This window comes from Pogoniulus pusillus, chromosome Z, assembly GCF_015220805.1.
Source record: "Pogoniulus pusillus isolate bPogPus1 chromosome Z, bPogPus1.pri, whole genome shotgun sequence".
Lineage (NCBI taxonomy): Eukaryota > Metazoa > Chordata > Aves > Piciformes > Lybiidae > Pogoniulus > Pogoniulus pusillus.
The window spans coordinates 78127922-78149080 of record NC_087309.1 but is presented as its reverse complement, the minus strand read 5'-3'; the positions used below and the strand labels follow the sequence as shown (position 1 = coordinate 78149080).

The 21159-nt window shown below is 39.8% G+C and overlaps 1 protein-coding gene across 5 annotated transcripts in view; it reads left to right on the top strand.

Moving 5' to 3' along the window:
- CDC14B (cell division cycle 14B) overlaps positions 1-20936 on the top strand; it is a 55517-nt gene extending 34581 nt beyond the window's left edge. Inside the window, exons 10-15 of one of the 5 annotated variants that reach the window (XR_010309109.1) lie at positions 609-747; positions 885-1038; positions 2893-2993; positions 10992-11108; positions 12867-12954; positions 17226-20936. Coding sequence is in view for 4 of the 5 variants with exons in the window: in XM_064176668.1 (XP_064032738.1) it covers positions 609-747; positions 885-1038; positions 2893-2993; positions 10992-11108; positions 17226-17265 (551 nt within the window). In the remaining variant the exon portion in view is untranslated. Of the gene's footprint in view, positions 1-608; positions 748-884; positions 1039-2892; positions 2994-5463; positions 5612-10991; positions 11109-12866; positions 12955-17225 lie in introns of those variants that run through there. The other 4 variants (XM_064176669.1, XM_064176668.1, XM_064176671.1 and 1 more) reach the window with 4 other exon arrangements.
- The last annotated feature ends 223 nt before the right edge of the window (positions 20937-21159 follow it).

The window sequence follows — 21159 nt, the reverse complement described above, 5'->3', positions numbered from 1 at the left end:
CAGTTAACAGCGAGTGAACAAGGGGAGAAGCCTATTAGCTGGAGCTGTCCCCCTTTATTTCTTGTTTCCAAAGATGAACAGAGCCATTTTGAGGGCCATTGCAAAGAAGCATCTTCATTCTGGTGTGCTTTTTGCCTGTGTCAGCTAGTACTCAGACTTGCTTGTTGCAAAATTTGTCTTTTCCTTGAGAACTGTAGTAAGAAGTTAATTAGAGGAGCAATCAGAAGAACAACTGGTTTCAGTACAATGTATGATCATTTTGCAGGAAGGTGCTTTGAGAATTTTGGTAAAAAAGCTATCTGTTTTGTCCCATGTATAAAAATACCCTGGTGGATATCTAAGTAAATAAAATTAGATAGTTACAGGTATTTGTAAACTCACTGTCTTTGGAATGTTACCTCACTCAAAAACCCGTGTGAACAACATGTTAGTAAAGCTCTCTGTGGAAAAAAAATCAAAAGGTAAGTTGCTCTTACCAAGTTTGATCAGTGGCAGATTTATTTAAGCAACTAGGCAAGTAACTATATATCCTAGTAACTGTCTGTAGCTACAGTAGATTCCAGATGAGGATGAGCAGCTAATAGAAGCCATTCTTTTATTTTACACAGCTGGCCTTGGACGAACTGGAACACTTATTGCCTGTTACGTTATGAAGCATTATCGAATGACAGCTGCTGAAGCTATTGGCTGGATAAGAATAAATAGACCTGGTTCAGTGATTGGACCACAACAGCACTTCCTGGTGGAGTAAGTAGATTAACTATAAAGATCTCAAAAATAGAGCTAGATATCCTTTTTTCCCCCATTCCTTTATAGTACACATAATAATCTTTGGTGTTAATTTGTTGCATTTGGGCCTTTTTTTTCTTTCCATGTTGTGATAGCAAACAGGCAGAACTTTGGACAGAAGGGGATATTTTCCGTGCAAAGCTGAAAGGAAACCATAAAATTGCTGTCACAAGAATCCTGTCAGGAGTGGACGATATTTCAATTAATGACAGGAGAAACAGGAGAACCATCCGAAATGACATTGAACTGGTAATCATCTGAATATTGTTCTCTTGTAAAAGCAGTAACTGCTGTTGAGAGTATCTCTGGTTCCGAGCAAATCTATGGGTACACTAAAAGCAGATTGCTTTGCTGCATGCCCTTTTTTAATCAGGGGTTATGAAAGGACAAAAGGTATGGACAGCAAGATGAAAAATGGAGTGTGTAGCTGAAGTAGTAGCATCCTTATCAATACTTTGGTAATTAGGTAAATATTAGAACAAAAATGTACTCAAGATTTGCAGTCAAAACCACTGTGAGTTCATTTTGGGTTGTCTTTACTGTCTGTGTTTAAAGGCAAGATATAAAAGGTTTTTTTTGCTCTTTCTTGTTTTTAAGTAATTGCAACTTCTATACCTTTACATGCTGCCCTGAGAAAAACAGTACAGCTGTTTTAAAAAGGTTAAGTGAAAGGAAATGCTCTACTTGAGTGAAGATTGTACTGCACTTAAGTGAGTTTTAAAGACAGACAATATTCTGATGTGTGTAGTTCATGACACCACTTACTATTTTACAGCCTTAATAGCAGTGAACCAGAAACTAGGAAGAACAGAACTGTATTTAGCCAAGTGAATTATCTTCAGTTTTATGCTGGCAGACTTCCCTGTTGGAATAGTTCTAACTTTAAGATTACCTGAGCAAGGCGTTTAACACTGTCCCGCACCACATCCTGGTCTCCAAGCTGGTAACACATGGGTCTGATGGGTGGACCACAAGATGGTTAAAGAACTGGCTTGATGGCCGCACCCAAAGAGTGGCCGTCAACAGGTCCATGTCCAAGTGGAGGCCATAAGTGGAGTCCCTCAGGGATAAGTCCTGGGACCAGTCTTGTTCAGCATCTTTGCCAGTGCCATAGACAGTGGCATTGAATGCACCTTCAGCAAGTTTGCTGACAACACCAAGCTGTGTGGTGCAGCAGACATGCTGGAGGGAAGGGATGCCATCCAGAGGGACCTGGACAGGCTGGAGAGGTGGGCGTAAGCCAACCTCATGAGGTTCAGCAAGACCAAGTGCAGGGTCCTGCATCTGGGTCGGGGCAACAGTACACATACAGTACACATACACATACAGGCTGGGCAGTGACCGGGTGGAGAGCAGCCCTGAGGAGAGGGACTTGGGGGTGCTGGTGGACACGAAGCTCAACATGAGCACTTGCAGCCTGGAGGGCCAACCAGATCCTGGGCTGCATCAGAAGTGTGGCCAGCAGGTCGAGGGAGGTGATTCTCCCCCTCTACTCCATTCTGGTGAGACCCCACATGGAGTACCGTGTCCAGTTCTGGAGCCCCCATTACAAGAAGGATGTGGACATGCTGGAGTGTGTCCAGAGATGGGCCACTGGGGTGATAAGAGGGCTGGAGTACCTCTCCTGTGAGGACAGAGTGAGAGAGTTGGGGCCAATCAGTCTGGAGAAGAGGAGGCTCCAAGGTGACCTTATTGTGGCCTTTCAGTATCTGAAGGGGACCTACAAAAAAGCTGAGGAAGGACATTTCAGAATGTCAGGAAGTGACAGAACTAGGAGGAATGGAGCAAAGCTGGAGATGGGTAGGTTCAGGATGGACATCAGGACGAAGTTGTTCAGCATGTGAGTGGTGAGACCCTGGAATGGGAGGTGGCTGAGGCCCCGTCTTTGGAGGTGTTTAGGGCCAGGCTGGATGGGGCTCTGGCCAGGTTGATCTAGGGTAGGGTGTCCCTGCCCATGGCAGGGGGATTGGAACTAGATGATCCTTGTGGTCCCTGCCAACCCTGACTGATTCTATGATTCTATGATTCAGGATAAAGTTAATTCTTAAATGTCTGTCTGTATTTTAATGCTGATTTATCCCTTGTCCTCCTCCATTTATCCAGTACAGTGATGAAGATGAAACAAACTGTTTAACACAAGGTGACAAGCTTCGTGCTCTGAAAAGCAGAAGGCAATCAAAAGTTCCAACTGTGTCTGCACTAACGTAAGTTTCCAGAATGTATAAATGTCAGAATATTTTTATACTCCTCTTTATGTGTACTTTACTTTGCTCCCTAAAATTTGTTGCCAAGGCTGCTTTTAGTCATTTATAACAAATGTGACATTCACTGTTTCTCTGGGGTCTTGGTGAGCACTAAGGAGACAGAACAATGTGGTTAAAGAACTGCATTACTCATTTGTATTTTACTGTGTTGTATTTTATCACAGTAGGCTGTACTTCACAAGCTGCCATAGGTTTTTTGCATGCTATGCTTTTAGTTTAATTGCAAACATTCTTTTGTCTTTCCTGTGGTAATATGAGATTTGAAGAATATAACTGTGCGTAGTGGAATTTGATTAGGTGGAATAAGCTACACGCTGGTTTTTGAAGTAAAAGTCAGATATTTGGAAGGAGAATCTCTAGCTTTCTTTCATTTCCTCTACCTTGAAGAGGAACTTGCCCTAAATGCTGTGGGCTTGGAGACAGTGGATGGTAGATCTGGAAGGCATAGAGTAGCACTATTTCAGTAAACAAATTCAAAAGGCGTAGGCCTCTGTCAGGGAATCCGGTATGCTAGTCTTTTTATTTCAGACAAGTACTGAAACACTGCCTGTAAAGGAAAGCTCACAGCCCCCTTTGCCTCTGCTGTAGTTTGTAGCAGCTGTAGGTAGGAAAAAAGCTTTCTGCTGCGTTTAGATTCCAAACAGTGCAAGACTTGGAAGACGTATCTCGATCCTGTTGGATTCCTAGTAAAGGAATGGTGACCCCTAGCTGTCAGCTTTTTGCAAGTAACACAGGGGTAGTGACAGAGCAAAGGCAACTTGGCTTTTGTTGTAGTCATTCTGTAGGGGATGGTGCTGCTATCTGCTGGGTTTTATTTGTTTTGAGTTTTTTTTTTCCTCTGGTCTTCTTCCTCTTCTTTTTTCAAGACCAGTGTCGTGAGAGTTTTATTAAAATTAGGAGGTATATAGTTAAAATGTGCTGAAAGTAACGGAACATGTCTTTGGAAACCCTCGTGTTGCCATGTATGAGTTCTGCTTTTGTTTCAAAATATTCTTTTTTGTTCATGCTCATCATTTCCACGGGCAATCTTATAAGCAACAACAGATTTGGAACAAAGCCTGACATTAAAAAAACCCACAACTCATCACCTCAGTTACTTCATGTAGCACAGTAAAATAAAGCTGACTTGCACGTTAGTTTCTAAGGCACATAGTGCTTTAGCTTCCACTTTGTAATATTTTTTCTTCAAAGATCCTTTAAGTCCTGTGATAAAGGCTGTGAAAGATCTCATTTACTGTTTGATAGAACGAATGTAGACTCTATATGATAATCTGTTCAAAACCGTTGTCTTAATGTGGAGAATCCTGTTAAAATGTTGTTCCATTCACAAAGCATTCTGCAGCGTATCTGCTCTCATTAAAACTATCTAGCTTGTACTTCTGTAGAATTAAACTAATCAATCTAGAGCTTACAGGTCTTTTAACGTTCGTTATGGCTACTTCTGTTCCCCCACTGGAATTCTATGGTTTGCAGCTTGTGCTGAAATAATTAGTGAAAAATGAAGGTATAATTTCTTACATTGTTTTTGTAACTAATATTAAACAAAAAGTATTTAGCTGTCCTACATGAGGCAAGGTCTTCTCTATTAGAAGACATCAATCTTCTTTTAGTTCAGACCACTGAAAGGAATTAAACTTGCTGTGAAATTGATTAGTTTTCTCTAAACAAAGAAAAATAAACTTCTAAATCCCTTATGTAGTTTCATTTCACAGAAAAGGGGGAAAACCAAAGCTAATAAAATAGGAGCACCAGAAGTTGGGACAGTTGCAACCCATTTTAGAAGCACTGCTTATGTTTAAGTTGCAAGAGATTTGTGCGTAACACTGGTTAGTGTTTGTCAAAGTTGGTTCTACAAATGCTGTGCTTTGATGAATGTATGAGCTTTGGGTGTGTTCTAATTAGCAATATTCTGCACCTTTCCTGGAGGATTGTGAATTAGCTTTTGCTGCCTAGAACACAGGAAGAAAATATACCAAACTTGTCACCTGGGTGTTGACATCGATTATTCCTACAGACTGATCTGGCTTTGATCTAATGTTGTAACATTAAAACCTATGATTGTGAAGCAGGATGTATGAACACACAGGCTGATCAAACTGCATAAGAGATGGCAGCAAACAGTCAAAAATTTACTGTCCCAGCATGCATTTACTTTCAAAAAAGCCATACAGACCTTCTTTGGAATGGATGAGGATTTAAGAAAATTTGCTCTGTTAGCAGCAGCATGTGGATATTACACTTGGCCATTTACATAGCATAGATTGTTACAGTAGTAGAAATTAAGGAAGTGCTTGGCAAAGATTGTAGAGCAATATGCTTTTGGAGAACTTGAAACAAGCTAAAATGCACCAGTAGCTTTTGCTTTTGAATTTTTGTTCATCTTTTCCTCCCCCTCCAACCCCTTTTTTAGATGGCTCCTAGCTATGCTGGTGTCTGCACTGTGTAGCATTGTGATCTGGTGGATTGTATGTGGCTCCCTTCTACCCAGCCTGCTATTCTGTCTAGATGGTTTAAGAACATAGTAACCATCAGGACCCCCTGAGAAAGAGAGCCACTGTGTAAGTGTCCCATTCCATTTCTCTACAATAACTCACACTTTCTGCCTAGTATGACTCATAAATGCATGTTTCCATATCATGTCTCTTACTGGCTTTGTTGCAAGAGTAAATTTCGCTGCTCTGGCTTTGTTACGCTTTTATATATATTATTTGGAATAACTGCATGATTTTTGTGGCTGGCTTGCAACACAAAAGGGTGCAGAGCTTTTGTAACTGGGATGATTTTAATTTTGAAGCCTTTCTTCTCTGCATGCTCCTGCAAATAAGCAAAATTATATAAACGAAACTATATTTGTAACAGAAAAAGTATTGCTTTAAAATACAATCCTTTCTTTTGCATGTTGCCTAAGATGTTAGCTCCAGTTTTACTTTCAGTTTCACAAACTTGAAAAGGATCTTGGTTTTCCCAAACAGTAGTTTTACTTATATGAAATGCCAAGAACTAGAATTTATTAGAAATCTTAATAGGTTTTTGTTTTTATTCAAGAGATTATAGTGTTGTATGCCATAAGAGGCACTAAAATGGGAGTTTTCTGCTTTTTAACAGAAGATGAGGCTTGACAAGAATAAAATGCCTGCCTGTTGCAGGTTAGAGAAGATAATGCTCCTGTTGTAATGTCTCTTCCCCCTCATCCCTGCCTAGGATTTTATCTTGAGTTGAAAAGTTTCGGCTTTTATGTCTTGGCACTGTACCTGTTCCCCATTGCACTCCAAGTTAAATGGTGAAAAAAGGTTTTCATCTGTTTAAAAGATAGCACTACAGACCCCAACACTGTTCTATATAGGTAGGTTTTAATTTGTTCAAAGGCCAATATAATAGGCTGAAAGTAGGTAATGTATAAATTAGTTTGGTATTTGGGGAGTGTATTAAATTCAGAACTAACAAATGGTAGTTCCATTAAAGATTAAGTGAAGGTGAAAAATTAAACTATATGGATTACCTAGAATCATAGAATGCTAGGGGTTGGAAGGGACCACCAGAGACCATCAAATCCAAACTCCATGCAAAGCAAGACCACTTAGGGCAGATCACACAAGAACATGTCCAGACAGGTTTTGAAGATCTCTGGAGGAGACTCCACAGCCTATCCAGGCAACTTGCTGCAGTGCTCCGTCACGCTCACAGTAGAAGAGATTTTCCTGACGTGGAGATGGAGTTTGCTGTGGATGCGCCCACTGTCCCTCATCGTGTCACTGGGTATGGTGCGTTTGTTCGTGAGTATCGTGAGAGTACAGTGGGCCTGATCCAGACCGTCCCACCACGGCGAGCTGAAATGCAGACTGGTAGACAAGTTTGCGAGGAAGTGACCACAGCCACAGGGGGGCCAAAATGGCCTCAAACTGGAACCAGTAGCTATTTATTGAGAAGTTTGTACATGCTTTACTTCACTTTCCCACAGCCTACCAACCCTCAAACCCACTGTTCTGTCTTATTCTAACAGATGCATTTTTCCCCCAGCTGCTTTTCCCGTCTGCTTCAACAATACAGCATTTCTTGTCTCCACATCCCATCCTTTCTTACACAGTTCCAAGGTATAACAAGATGTCCTACCACTTATCACCCTCTGGGCTCCCACATAGAAGTGAGGGCCAGCTAAACATTCCGGTAGCTACTCTCTTAGGTTTCCACAGGGTATCACTGAAAGGAGACTGGTCCCTTCTTCCTGACAGCCACCTTTCTTCAGATATTTGTGGACACTGATAAAATCCCCTCTCAATTTTCTCTTCTCCATACTAAACAGCTTCAAATCTCTCAGTCTTCCCTTTTAAGACTGGTGATCTGGTCCCATAATCATCATCATAATCTTCTGTTGAATTTGCAAGCAGTTCCCTGTCTTAAAATGGGTAGTCCAGAACTGTACACAATATTCCAGATGTGGTCTGACTCTACAGCTGAATTGAAGGGGTCAGAGCCTCCCTCAGCCAGCTGGCCACACTCTTCTTGATGCATGCAAGTCCACTGTTTGCCTTCTTGGCCACCAGGGCACATTGCTGTCCCATGGATTACTTCTCAGCCAAGGTCCTTCTCTGCAGAGCTGCAATTCAACGAGTTAATCTCTAACCTGTATTGGTGCATGGTGTTACTCCTCCCCAGGTGCAGGACTCTATACTTACCCTTGTTGAACTTCATTAGGTTTGTCTTTGTCCAGCTGTCCTACTACACTGTTTTGGTAGTCTATCTTACTACAGCGTCCTGTAGCCTGTGCTCAGGCAATGTTCTGCTTTTTCTTTAAAAAAAAAAATCATTAAGTTAAGAAAACTTTTGCATACATCAGATGTGCTTTCTGTCAGTGTTTCTGGAAGTTGGTTGTTGTCATGTACACCAAGACAGATGATTTTGACTTCTCGCCTTCCTCTAACAGAGTTTGGAAATTTTTTGGTCTTGATATTTCGGGAGGATTTCTTCTACTGTTGCTTCATCTCACATCAATGATAAAACCTATCAGATTTCTTACCAAGTCAGGCTGCTATCCTGTTTTTGTTAAATCAAAATTCCATGCACTAAGTATAGTTTCTTATCTTACCTTAAATAAGTATGCAAGAGCGTTCTAGTAAATCAGCGATAGCACTGCTGTCAGTGCTGTAGTTTCTGCTCCTAAGCTGATAGTTGTGAAGCTTGAAGAGGGCTCTCAATGTTTATTTTTAACACCATGCCATGCAGTGGTGTAAACAGGACCACATCTGTTTTCCTTCAGGTGTTATCAGCCTTGAAAGTCTGGACTTTTAGTCTCATTTCAACATGCCTGTTTGTTCGTTCAGCAGACATTTTGTTCATGGGGATTTCAGATAATCTTTGCTCTTGAGTAGCCATGTGAATTTGTGTATCACTGAGATGTAAAATGATTGATGAGCAAATGTGTGTTAAAATTGTACCATGTGCACAGCTGGCTCTGGGCTGATCCTTTATCTAGTTCCTTCTCTCTCTACCCCTTGGTAGGGTCTTAAGAGGATGATGTTGTGATTAGTTTGGTTTTAAGGTGTGATTATATATGGTGACTATTTTTATAAGTACCATTCTTTCTTTGTTTTTGAACGGATAAAATTAAATTCTGTGGGAAATAATGTGTTGAAAATATAAATATTTAAGTGTTTGTGCAAGATGGTATCACATAATTCATAGCATTTTTGTTCATACTAGAGAAGTGTATGCATTTAAGACATGTATACTGGTCAATTCTCTGAACTTCTGGTGTCTGGAGAAAATGGACACCTGTAAGAGAAAGATTATAACTGTTAAATCGTGTTTCAATAACTTCTACTTTCTTTTGTATGGACATTACATGCATTTTATATACAGAGACAGGGTGTATATATATATATATATATATATATATATATTGTTTTTTAAGGTGAAGATTTTCTATATTTCCATCTTCACAAGCACTAGAAAACCAGCACATGCCATAATTTGGTCACACTTATATGTTGGTGCCTAAATGTTACGGGGTTAAGCCAGCTTTTTACCTTTCCATTCAGTCCTAGAAGTTACTAGTGGCACAGAGGAGAAGTGCAATGAAAGTCATGCTTCACCACAGGTGTAATTTTTAAAGCTTAATTGAAAGTGCAGTAGCACAAATTTGTTCATGTTATTGTCAACTGTGGCACTGAAAAGAGAGTTTTTAGTATTAGAAATTGTTAGGGCTGGATTTGCAAGCACAATAGAGATTCTAAAGTGAACTTCAGGTTTTTAACCTTTTCACTTTGGGCATGGAAGAAAAACAGACTGAAAATTTTTATGGTGTCTACAGAAGCATAATAATACGTTAAAGGTTTGGGTTTTGTTATCAGCCCCTCAAATTACCAATTCCTCTGACTTTGGAGCATGTTGTGTTTACAGTAGAATTTGCTTTGCATATAATACTTCTTGTCATTGCAATCTTTTATCTTATGTGAGAGACAGAGAAGATTGATTTGGACTTTTGCAAATCAAGTGACAAGATTTTTCAGGTTTGAAATATCTAGAGTTATTCAAGTAGAAATGTAAAATACTTGAACTTTGTGGGTTTGTAGTCAGCTACTTGCTCAACAATCTAGAATTATGTAGTAAATAAGGTTACTTCTCAATTTTACTGCTGTAAAGTATTTATTTTAGTTGAAATTCTGATCTCTCCAATGCATATTCTAATTCTGGTATCAAGCTCATAAAAAATACAGAAGCATAGGGCTAGGGGACTTACTGGTTTCAAGTTTTGATGAATATGTTACTTATGAAAATGCTCCTATTTTCCATCATGTTTATTTTTCCACTTCTGCTCCAAAAGTTGTGGTTTATTTTCATGTCTAGGATTACTTGAAAGCAATTTCTTCAGAGCATTAAGCAATCAGACTGCAGTTCATACACATTAATGACAATTTTGATTTCCAGTCTAATATAATATGCTGGCACAGATAGAGTCAGTGAAGCCACTGAAAATGAGAGTTTAATAACAACATGGGGAGAAAAACAGTGATAGGTTAGTTACTTTTAGCTCTGCATTTTTAAAATGATGCAGTTTTATAGCTTGCATGGCTGGAATGACTAGGGAACAGACATACAAAATAGTGCACTAAATAGATACCTGTGGACTACATTGACGAGTTGCCACTTTGTAGTATCATAATTTCACTACAAGCATTTAGTAATAGGGAAGCCATGGTTTCTCTATGAATTGGCTGCCTAGTGGCTAAAAGGAGTTGCTTGTATTTCACAATCTGGACCTGTTTTATCACTGATGTAAGCAGTACTAGGATCTATTTACCTGTTTAAGAAATAGTCGATATATTGCACTAGAGTCTTGCAAAGGAGCAGCTGAGCACAACCAGCATGTAAAGCTGAGTTTTGAGTATGACGTAGTAATTCTCTTTAAGAGCAAAGTGCCAGTTTGTGAAATAATTTTCTGAGCCTGTTGTGTTTGAAGGGAACATATCCCTGTTAATTCTGGGAGATAAAGACTTTGATTTTCATTTGTTTTTTTTTTTTCTGAATTGCATTCTGTGTCAGTCTGGAAATCAGTGTTTGCTTTTGTTGCATATTTCAGATCTTACCTTTTTGTTTTATTCTATTGCAGCAACTTAAAATACAATTTCATAGCTTTTTGCCTTCCAAAAACCTAACAGGAATTTCAAACACATTAATTTAATTAATTCCTTGAAAAACAAACAAACAAAAAAAAACAACTTAACCGAACTGCTATGCTCCTAATAAAGCTACAAGCATTGTAATTATGACAAGGATGTTACAAGAGAAGAACGTGTTTCAGACAGAGGTTTGCTTTTCAGAATGGGTTTTGAAAAGCCAGCTGATACTCGTTAGTGCTGCTGCAACTGTTAAACCCTCTTTTCAGTGTTTCTGTAGAAACTTTCACGTTATATAATCTTTCTTTTTTCCTACTCTTTCCAGAGTAATTCTGCAGTCCAGTGTTCAGAAAAATAAAACCTCTGAACCTAGCATTTCTGACAGTAGAGACATTACTAAAAGAACTACCAGGTCTGCTGCAAGAAAAAACAGTTTAAAAAGGTGAGAATTACCCTCCTTACAGATCTAGTAACTGTTCTCTAGGTACATGCTTGGAGCTGGGTATCCAATGCTGACAATAGCTTTTGCTGCAGTTCAACAACTCATCCAGGCAATGGGAAATTGGAAACATGCTCTTGGTTTCTGTCATGTAGTCATAATATTTGGAACCTTAGACCTTATGTCATTTGTTGCTCACTCAGGTTTGATTTACTGAAGATGAGGGATTTAGGGGGGGAAAAAGAGCCTTTCCTTACCAAATATGTGCCTGGACAGGACTCAGAGGTGTAAAAGTGGTTAATATGAGGTCAAAATAAGACAAATTGATCACTTGTCCATCAAATCAAGTGAGTAAGGTGCAGAGGTGAAGTTTGTAAAGTGCGTGTGTATACACTGACATCAGATTTTGTGCTGTGAATATGGCTCATAGCCTGAACTGAACCTGTTCAGTGAGCTTAAAGAAATTTTAAATTTGGATGGATTTAATCCAGGTAGAAAATGCCTTTTGGCCTGGAAGTATATGACCACACTAGTATTATATTTCTTTGGGCATGTTTGTGTTCATGCTCCTCTGCAGCACTATCGAAGCTGAGCCTGAGAGTGCAGCTTAAAACAACTACCAAGCAATTTCTAGTGGTTACAATTGACCAGAATTTATCTTGTCCTTTATAGTCAAAAACTTTGGAATGGATCTGTCAGGTGCTGAAAAGACTTTTGCAGGGAAGAGTTAAAGATAGTAAATAACATAAAAAGTAGTTATGTAGGCTGATTTGTAAGTATTAGTGAAAACTCTGTGTTCTTGTGCAGCTTTTTTCCCACAGAGCTTTTCTTTCCCATTCCTCATCCCCTTTACCTTGAAAGTAATAATATATCAGGCAACAAAAACTGTCATTAATAGTGGAGTGCAGTAAATTCTACTCAGAGAATTCTAGCAGTGGCTATATGAGTTACCGTTTTGATTCTTATAACAGTGTGTTAAGAATAATCTCTTTCCTGAAGCATTTTTTACTGAAAATCTGAAGTATTTCTCAGAGTTTTCCTGTTTGGTTGGTTGTTTTTTTTCCCCTCCATTTTGCGTTGTTTTATTTTCATGTCAGTTTTAGTCCAAACAGAATTTATGAGATTCTGCCTGCCCTTTTTATTCTTCATGCCTCTACCATTTTTAAGCTCCTTGCAATGCGCATACTTAATTGAGCAGACATTTTCACTTCCTGGAACACTCACCTCCAGGTTTATCTTTCTGTTGTGTGCCTATCACTATGAGGAAAAAACATCCTTGAAACAAGAGTTCACAGATTTTTATTTATTTTTAAAAAGTCCTGTGGGTGTATTGCCAGGCATATGACTCTTAAGGACCAAAGATCAGGTTGAGCTCAGACTTCATAAACTACTTAATATTTTGATGGATTTTCTCAAACTTCTACCCAAACGATTCACTCCATATACCAGTTCTTTTCTCCTAACTTCTGAGGTAAAAACGAAACAAAAAACAAACCCCCAAAACTCATTCACTTTATGCTTGGATCTAATAATCAAACTTACCCTAAACAGTTATGTCGCAGTTCTGGAGCTCTTAATTACCTCACCATCTGAGAGGACTAACTGGGTCCTGGTCCCTCTAAAGGGTATTTTGGTATGACTATACAATTTCAGAGACTTAGAATGCAGTACCTTTTTGTTAATCTTATAGGTGTCCTTTTATTTTTCCTGCATCATTTGGGGAAACCTTACTAATTTAATTTTTTTTTACTCTCTTTAAAGTTTATTTTAATTTCTTGAAGCTTGTGCAGTTTGCCTTACCTCATAGCGCTCAAATGACTGACCTGTTCCAGATCAAGTGGATTACATGGTAGAGGAGAACATTCATTATTACAAAATTTAGACCATGCATGCCATAACCAGCATCTGTCTTTGTCAAGACTGTGTTGCCATCTCTTAACTTCCGACATTCCTTTTTACCCTTACTCTTTGGTTTTCTTGTCTGATATGTGCCAGTGAAACCATTTTGCAGGTTTGTCACATTAATCTCATTTGTTGATGCCTTAGGTCCTTTGCGTCAATTCTTACTGTAGATGAATTGCATTTGTGATCCATCCTAGTGCAATATTATCTGCCATTGCATCCTTCAGGCTATTGACACTATTAAAATGCCTCTAGAATGATTTCTTAGCTGACACAGCCATTTACAGCTAAAGCTCTATTCTAGCTTTGCAGACGGAATTTAGGGAATTTCAATCTTATTCATAATGTTCACTGCATTTTCTTTATGGAACATCTCTGGCTGCCATCTGCAGAAAAACAGTACTGATGGACACAAAATATTACCTCTTGTGGTTAAAGTAAGTCTGTTGCTGAACTGCAAGTAATCACATTACTAGAGTTACTATTCACAACCTTTTTTCTGTAGATGCCCTTGTTTCTCCAGCTAAAACATCTTCCTTGTAAATTTGTCTGTTACTGAGAAGTTTATATTTGTACTATATTACAGATTAAAGTCCTTTCTGTGTTCCCAAACACAGAATTAGGATTACAAATTTAGTATTACAAATATAGGATTATGAATATAGTAAATATCTTGAGTGGTGAAGGGATTATGGTAGATAGCATTATAGAATTGTTTTGGTTGGAAAAGACCTTTGAGATCATCAGATGTAACCATTGTCTAACTCTGCCAAGTCTGGTGCTAAACTGTGTTACTTAGCTCCACATTCATGTGGTGCATGGAAGCATGTTCCAGCGTTTGATAACTCTTCCATGGAGGAAGCTTTTTCTCATATCCAATCTAAACCTTCCTGCCGCAACACCAGGCCATTTCCTCTCATTCAGTCACTTGTAATAGCTAGAAGAGACTAACTGCAGAGAGCAGTAAGGGCTCCCCTCAGCCTGCTTTTCTCCATGATAAACAACCCCAGTTCTACAGCTACTCCTTGGAAATCGTTCTGCAGGCCTTTTCTGGACCCATTCCAGCACCACAGTGTCCTTCTTGGAGTGAGGGACCTGGAACTGTACACAGTACTCAATCACTACAGTCTATTCCCTACTTCCTCTGGCCATACTATTCCTGATACAGGCCAGGATGCTGTTGGTCTTCTTGGCCATCTGAGTGCATTGCTGGATCACATTCAACTAGCTGTCAATCGACAGCCCCAGCTACCTTTTTGCTGGGAAGCTTTTCAACCACTCTTCTCCAAGCCTGTAGCAGATGCAGGACTTGGCTTTCAGCCCTGTTGAATTTCATAACCATTTGCTTGGCCCAACCTGTCCAGGTCTCTCTGTAGAGCCCTCCTACATTCAGACAGGTCAACACTCCTGCCCAGTGTTGTGTCATCTACAAACTTAAGGAGTGTGCACTCAATTTCCTTATCCACATCATAAATACATAAAGTGAACTGCCCCCAGATGGCTGGAAATTAAGAAATGAAGCTTGGAGTTTGGAGGATTGGCCAGGGGGGTTAGAAAGCAGAAGGATTAGTTACAGCAGGTTAGGGACAAAAGTACAGGCACCAGCTGCAACAGAGACACTGCATTATCTGTGTTCTTGGTTTTATACATCTCAGCAACCCTATGAGTGAAGTAGACATCACCATTGTTTCCTTTTCACAGCCTGTAATCTAATTCTTCTCACCAAAATATTCCAGCTAGTCTCAAACTAGCACAGTCACCACTCTTTGGGCTGAGCCATCCAGACACTTCAAAACCCAATGAAGCTTCCACCCATCCAAGTCAGGATCAGCCAATTTCTCCAGGAGAATGCTGTGAGAGACAGTGTGAAAGGGTACCAAAGTGTAGATAAACATCCACAGCCTTTCCCTCATCCACTAAGAAGGTTGCCTTGTCACAGAAAGAGATCAGCTTTGCCAAACGGGACCCTGCTGGCTGGGCCTGGTCACTGCTTGCCCTGCACATGCTGCTTAATGACACTCAAAATGATCTGCTCCATCACCTTTGCTGGCACCAAGGTCAGACTGACAGGTCTGTAGCTCCCCAGGTCTCTCTTCTGATGCCTCTTGCAGATGCACATCATGTTGCCAATCTCCAGTCAGGCACCTGGGACCTCCTCAGCTAGCCAGGACTGCTGGGAAATGATGGAAAGTGGCTTGGTGAGCACTTTGACCAGCTCCCTCAGTGTGCTTGGATGTATGCCATCCTGCCCAATTGACTCACCTATGTCTAAGTGGTGCAGCAGGTCACTAACCATCTTCCCTAGGATTATGGTGACTTCATTCTGCTCCCCATTTCTGTGTTGCAGCTCAGGGTTTTGGGCGTCCATTTAACAACTGGTCTTGTTACTGAAGACTGGCACAAAGAAGATAGTGAGTGTCTCAGCCTTCTACTTACCCTTGACCACTGTGTTCCCTCCTGCATCCTGTAAAAGACAAATTTCATTTTCTCTTTTCTTTAGCATATGAAGCTAGATTAGCTTCCAGGTGGGCTTTGGCCTTTCCAGTTTTCACCTTTGTAGCCACAGGGGGCTCCATTCCATACCGTCCACCATAAACCATCTTTCAAATGCTGGTGTGCTACTCTTGGGCTTATTTCTAGCAAGCCCAGTTTCATGCCCTTCTGCCTTAAAATGTGGTTTAAAGCTCCTTCAGTAACGCCTTGCCACCTCCTCTGCCAGGATCGTTTCCCCTGTTTGCAACGGATGCATCCCATCTGCTCCAGCAGGCCTGGTGTCCTGTAAATGAATCCATGATTGAGGAACCTGGTGCTGGTGACACCAGGCTTAGGGCCAGTCATTGATCTGCCAGCTCCTCCTGTTTATTCCCTCATCACTCCCCACAACTCAGGAGAAAGAGAACACTACCTGTGTTCCTGATCCCTTATTCAGTCATCCCAAGGTCCTGAATCTCTCTTCAGTGGTCTGGGCCTTCTTGTTATTTCATCACTGCCTGCCTGAAAGATCAATAGCAGCTAGTAGTCTGAGGGCTGTACTAACTGAGGAAGCTTTCTGCTTTTCGTCACTAACCTGGGCCCCACATCCAGTCTGCATATCAGTCCTTCCACTGTCTTCTGAAGTCAATCACATATGACAATGACACACACTTTGTTTTTTGCTGAAGACGTTTTGATGTGTCATGTAGATCCACTAAACCTCAGCAACACCTCAAGACTGGCTGACCCTTCATCCTTGTAATTCATTTACCCTTGCAGAGCAGTGTACCTGCAAGGGTAAATAGGCAGACAACCTGTGGTGCCTGTTACTGTGGGCAGGGACTTGTTGTCATTGTCTGCTATCTTAAAAGTCACCACATTTAGTCAGAGAGACAACGAATTCTCTGTATCATGGGCTCCGTCTGCCTGTTTAGTTTGTTTCAGGATGGGCAGGATGTGACTCCAAGAGCTTGTCTCTCATTCACTGATGATTCTCAACCGATTTACCTCCTCTTAGACCTTCATCACTAAGCAGAAGAGCTCCTCTACTTGAGCACACCTTTGTCAGGCGTGCTCACTGCTGCCATTTGATATTGGCAGTAAGAATAGGGCACATTCTGTGGCTGACACCTGGGTGCTTAAGGGAATGAAGGTCAAGATAATTGCCAAAAAATCATTGGTAGTCAGAGGGGAAATACATGAAAACTGTATTGCATGGATTGCTTCTTTTAATCAGAGAGGAATATCACAGAGAGAACTATTACAAAGAGGAATACACTAAAAATCTCATGCTGACTTGCTTTGTTGGGAATTGTAAAGCAGCCTTCTGCATCCTTGGTCAAACACTGCAGCAACTCAGAACTTGCCTGTATGTAATCTAAATCTTCTTTTAAAAAAAATAGTGTTTCTTTACTATTCCTTCTGCCTTATCTGCAGTCTGGTACCTCAAAGGGAGAGAAAGAAAAGGAGTACTTTACAGCAAAAACACTTAATGAATTTATGGTACTTTAAATCCTCTGTTGCTTTTATGTATGGAACAGAACCTTTCTTCATATTGTCCGTGATCAGACCAGTCTGTGCTTTCTTTACAACCAGTATTGCTGTGTTCTTAAATGCAGTAACCTTTATCCTCTGTTTCTTTCTTTGAAGTATTGTTTGCTCATTTTACGTTGCCAGAAATGTTTGCTTGAGATGCATATTCAGTACATATTTAACTTTTTTTTCTTCAAATACATTTCATTTCAGCAGCCAATCCATCCCAAGGACTAGAACAGTATTGCGTTAAATTTCAAATGAGCAACCAGTTTTGAAGAGGATATTCAGAAACAAAGGGGATATGACTAGAGAGGACTTGATGCAATTCAAGGAAGATTACTCTGGTTCCATTTTTCGTCAAAGGAGAAACAGAAGACTCTCCTCGCTACTTGTAGAATAAAATGAACTATCACCGTGCTTGGTAGACACCTTTCTAATGTGCTAACTCTTCCTCAGACAAAACCAACAAAATCTGTGTACTTTCAGACTCAGGTGTACATGCTTAAGCTCCCTATTATAAAGAGGGCTTGCTAGCATGTATGATGCACGTGTACGAATTGTGATGGCAATCAACGTAGCTGCTGACAACAATAACTGAAAAGACTGGGAGCTTTTAAATACATAAATCTCTGTCATCCATTCAGACTGGGCTTAAGTATCCACTTAAGACTGTAAATTAATCACTAAAGCTTTTTTCTTACAGTATTGGTACTCTCCTGTGTTAATGGGCTATTCTTTCTTATTTTGTATGAGGTTTTATATGAAGCTAAGTACTGAGTACACAAAGCAACTATAGTCCACTGAAGAGTGCTTTATTTTCAAAGGTTTTGTGGTTTGTTTGTTCAGTTTGAAAAAGAAAACAACTAGGCAATTACCTTCATAGACTAGAATCATAGCATGGTTTGGGCTGGAAAAAAAACTTAAAGGTCATCTAGTTACAATCCCTCTGACATGTGCAGGGACATTCTACTGGACCAGGTTGCTCAAAGCCTCACAGTCTTGAACACTTCCAGGGATGGGCTAGCCACGACTTCTGTAAGCAGCCTGTTTCAGTATCTCAGCACTCTTACAGTCAGGTTGTTTTTTTTTCCTGACATCTACCTTTTTTTTTTCAGTGTGACACCATAACTCCTTTTCCTATCACTACACTCCATGATAAAGAGCCACTCATCTTTCTTGTAGGCCCCATTTTAAATGCCGAAAGCCTCCCCAGAGGCAATGCCTCTCGCTTTCCCTCTCCCTCTCTTCCAGGCAGAACCTCCCAAACTCTCTCAGCCTGTCCTCATAGAGGAGGTGCTCCAGCCCTTAGATCATCTTCATGGCACTCCTCTTGACCTGTTGGAGCAGGTCTATGTCTTTCTTACACTGTAGACCCGAGAGCTGAAGACAGTACTCCAGGTGAGGTCTAGTGAGAGTGGAGCAGAGGGGCAAAATCACAGGTATTCTGAGTTGACACTGTACAAATGTTTACTTGTTTTTAATTGTTACATATTTTTACTTGATTACAACCAGTGGCTCTTTTAATTAGTTGTAATTGCTTTAAATCTGGTATGATTTTAAGGGAGAGGTAAAAGAGCTTCCCATTTAAAACAGTGCAGTCATATTGAAATGTCATTACTGTTTCTTCTGCTATCTTCAAATCTGTTAGGTGAAATGGTAGATTACAGTATCCCAAATATAAGCATTTTTCCTAAGTTTTAGTGGTGTGCTTGATAACATGTGGATGTCACTGGTTTTTAGCTTTGAGACAATTAAGGGGTGTAGCATACAAAAAAAGGGAAAATAAGCTTGCTGTGCAACTGATACTGGTAATGGAACTCAGGGGCAGGTATAGATTTTAACATTCAGTTAACGGTTCAAAAAAAGAGCTTACCTCTGCTAAAAAAAGTAGTGTGATATTTAGAGGAATCTGACTGAGACTGAAATTTTCATCCACTACAAGAATGTCTTCAGACACTGATGGCGTTTTTTTCCCTACCAATTTTTGTATTCCGAGATCTCAAAGCTGGCTTTGCAGCTCAGTTTGTCTGTCATCTGAAGTTTACAGCTGCATATCCCTCAGATGAGGACTGTTACCACATAGCCTTAAATATGCGACAGCTGATTTAGTGACTCTCAAGACATAAAGTAAAAGAAACTGAGAGATCTGGAGTGTTAGCAATGGAATAACTGAAGTTTTTAAAGGTACAGATTACCTGTGCAAGACGGATAATTTTCTGGATGTAAATGAGCAGGTTCCAGGACTAGTGTTAAAATATATTCCTTTAAGTTAAAATTAAGCTTTCTGTTAAGCTGGGGATTTTTGAATGCAAATATAAATAATCACATATTGACTTGAAAACTTCCTGTAGCAGGAGCATTATGACTTGGAAAAGAAGCAGGATGTGAAGGGCTAGTAACCTTACATCCCTGAATTTGGAATAGCCTGAATTTGCAAATATAAATCCAAAGAAAACAGAAGAGAGTAGTGTGGTGTAAAATAAAGGACCATTGAGCACCTAAATGAGAGGGACAGAACTCACCCTGGTACAGCAATTAAACTTTCTTCTAGGTGATTGGATTTGGTTTGTTGGTTTTCTTTTTGACATAGGTCACTTGCCCAAAAGCTGAAGCAGAGGTAACCACAATAATAGGTACATTGTGCAAATATTAATCTTTATTTATTAACATTTTTTTTATCCTAGAGAGCACAAGAGATGAAAGTAGTGAGGTGAGAGGGGTGTGAACCAAATCAGGAAAGATTTAGTAATATTACTGTGTTTGGCTCTCAGCCAGTCTTCCTCTTTTAGCCTCTTTGTTTTTAACCTGAAAACAATCAAGCCTATTTCACACCCCTTCTAAATTCCAGATTGGAATTTGCCTTTTGAGATGCTAATTTTTAAAGTAGCCAGCAGAGCCATTCCAGGTTCATCAGAAGTAAATCTGCATAAAACAAGTGTTCACACACACAAAACAGCTCTCACTGCGTGTTTGGCATGAGTGTGTATCAGGATACTCTGGCTATCCCCCAGTATCTTAGTGACGAACACAGTCATGTGAAAGGGATTGTACATCTGAACGCTGCAAGCAGCCTTTCGTGGAAAAATGAACTCATTACCTCACTGTGTCCCAATTGACTGTATTGTTTAGTTTGTTCTTCTAAAGTTTTAGTTCTTCGTGTAGCATTTTTACTATATCATACCAAAGCTGTCTTAAGGATGAGAATGAAAAGTGGGCATGGGTGAGGGAGTCCTTGGTTTCTAATCTTCAAATTGTGAAGTATTTCGTGCCAAAAGGGGAACATTTGGTGGCAGCTGCCACAGTCTTGTACCGCAGAGCGGCCAAAGGAAGTTACCTCTGCTGTTATCAGTTACGATTTTTTCCTTGGAAGTTATTTCATCTCTGTCAAGTATACGACAGATGGATTCTCCCCTGATCTCTATTAAATAAAGTATGCAACATAACTCAAAAGCTGTAATATCTTGGGTCAGATTGCTAGCTTCCATTACAGCATCGATAACTTCTCAGATGTTAGCCCACTCCTTGTCTTTGCACTTGTGTGACCACAGAAAATGCTGGTGATTAAAACGAAGAACCAACCAACCCACCAAGATTTGACAAGACTCCTGTATTAAAATGTGGGGCAAGGAGGGGGGAAAAAGGCAAGAAAACAAGACAAACAAATGGAACAAACCCAGAAAACATGATGCTGACCAGTTTGTTGCACTGCGGTTTTTATATATTAGTGGTTTGCAGACTGTCTTGCATAAACTCATGTACAGACTATCAAGGTCTAAGAATTTCTTGACTAATCAGTACTGTTCATCCTGATTATTTTTAAATTGTATATTTCTATTCATATTTTTTTAACTTGGATTGACAGAGTGGGAGTTTATTTTGTTGGAGGTATTTTTAAGATAAAGCTTCATATTATAATACTAAGTAGTTCAATATGCATTTGTGTCTCATTTGAAAATACTGCATATTGTATTTAATTTTATACAAAATATTGACAAGTGACAATTGTAAACATGGATCGTGTAAAATTAAAAGTAATAATCAGAAATTTGTTTCCTCACTTTTATTTCCAGCATTCTAAAAACAAAATAATCAGTACAAACCCATCATATATGTATCACACTGACTCATGTTCGCTGAAAAATAG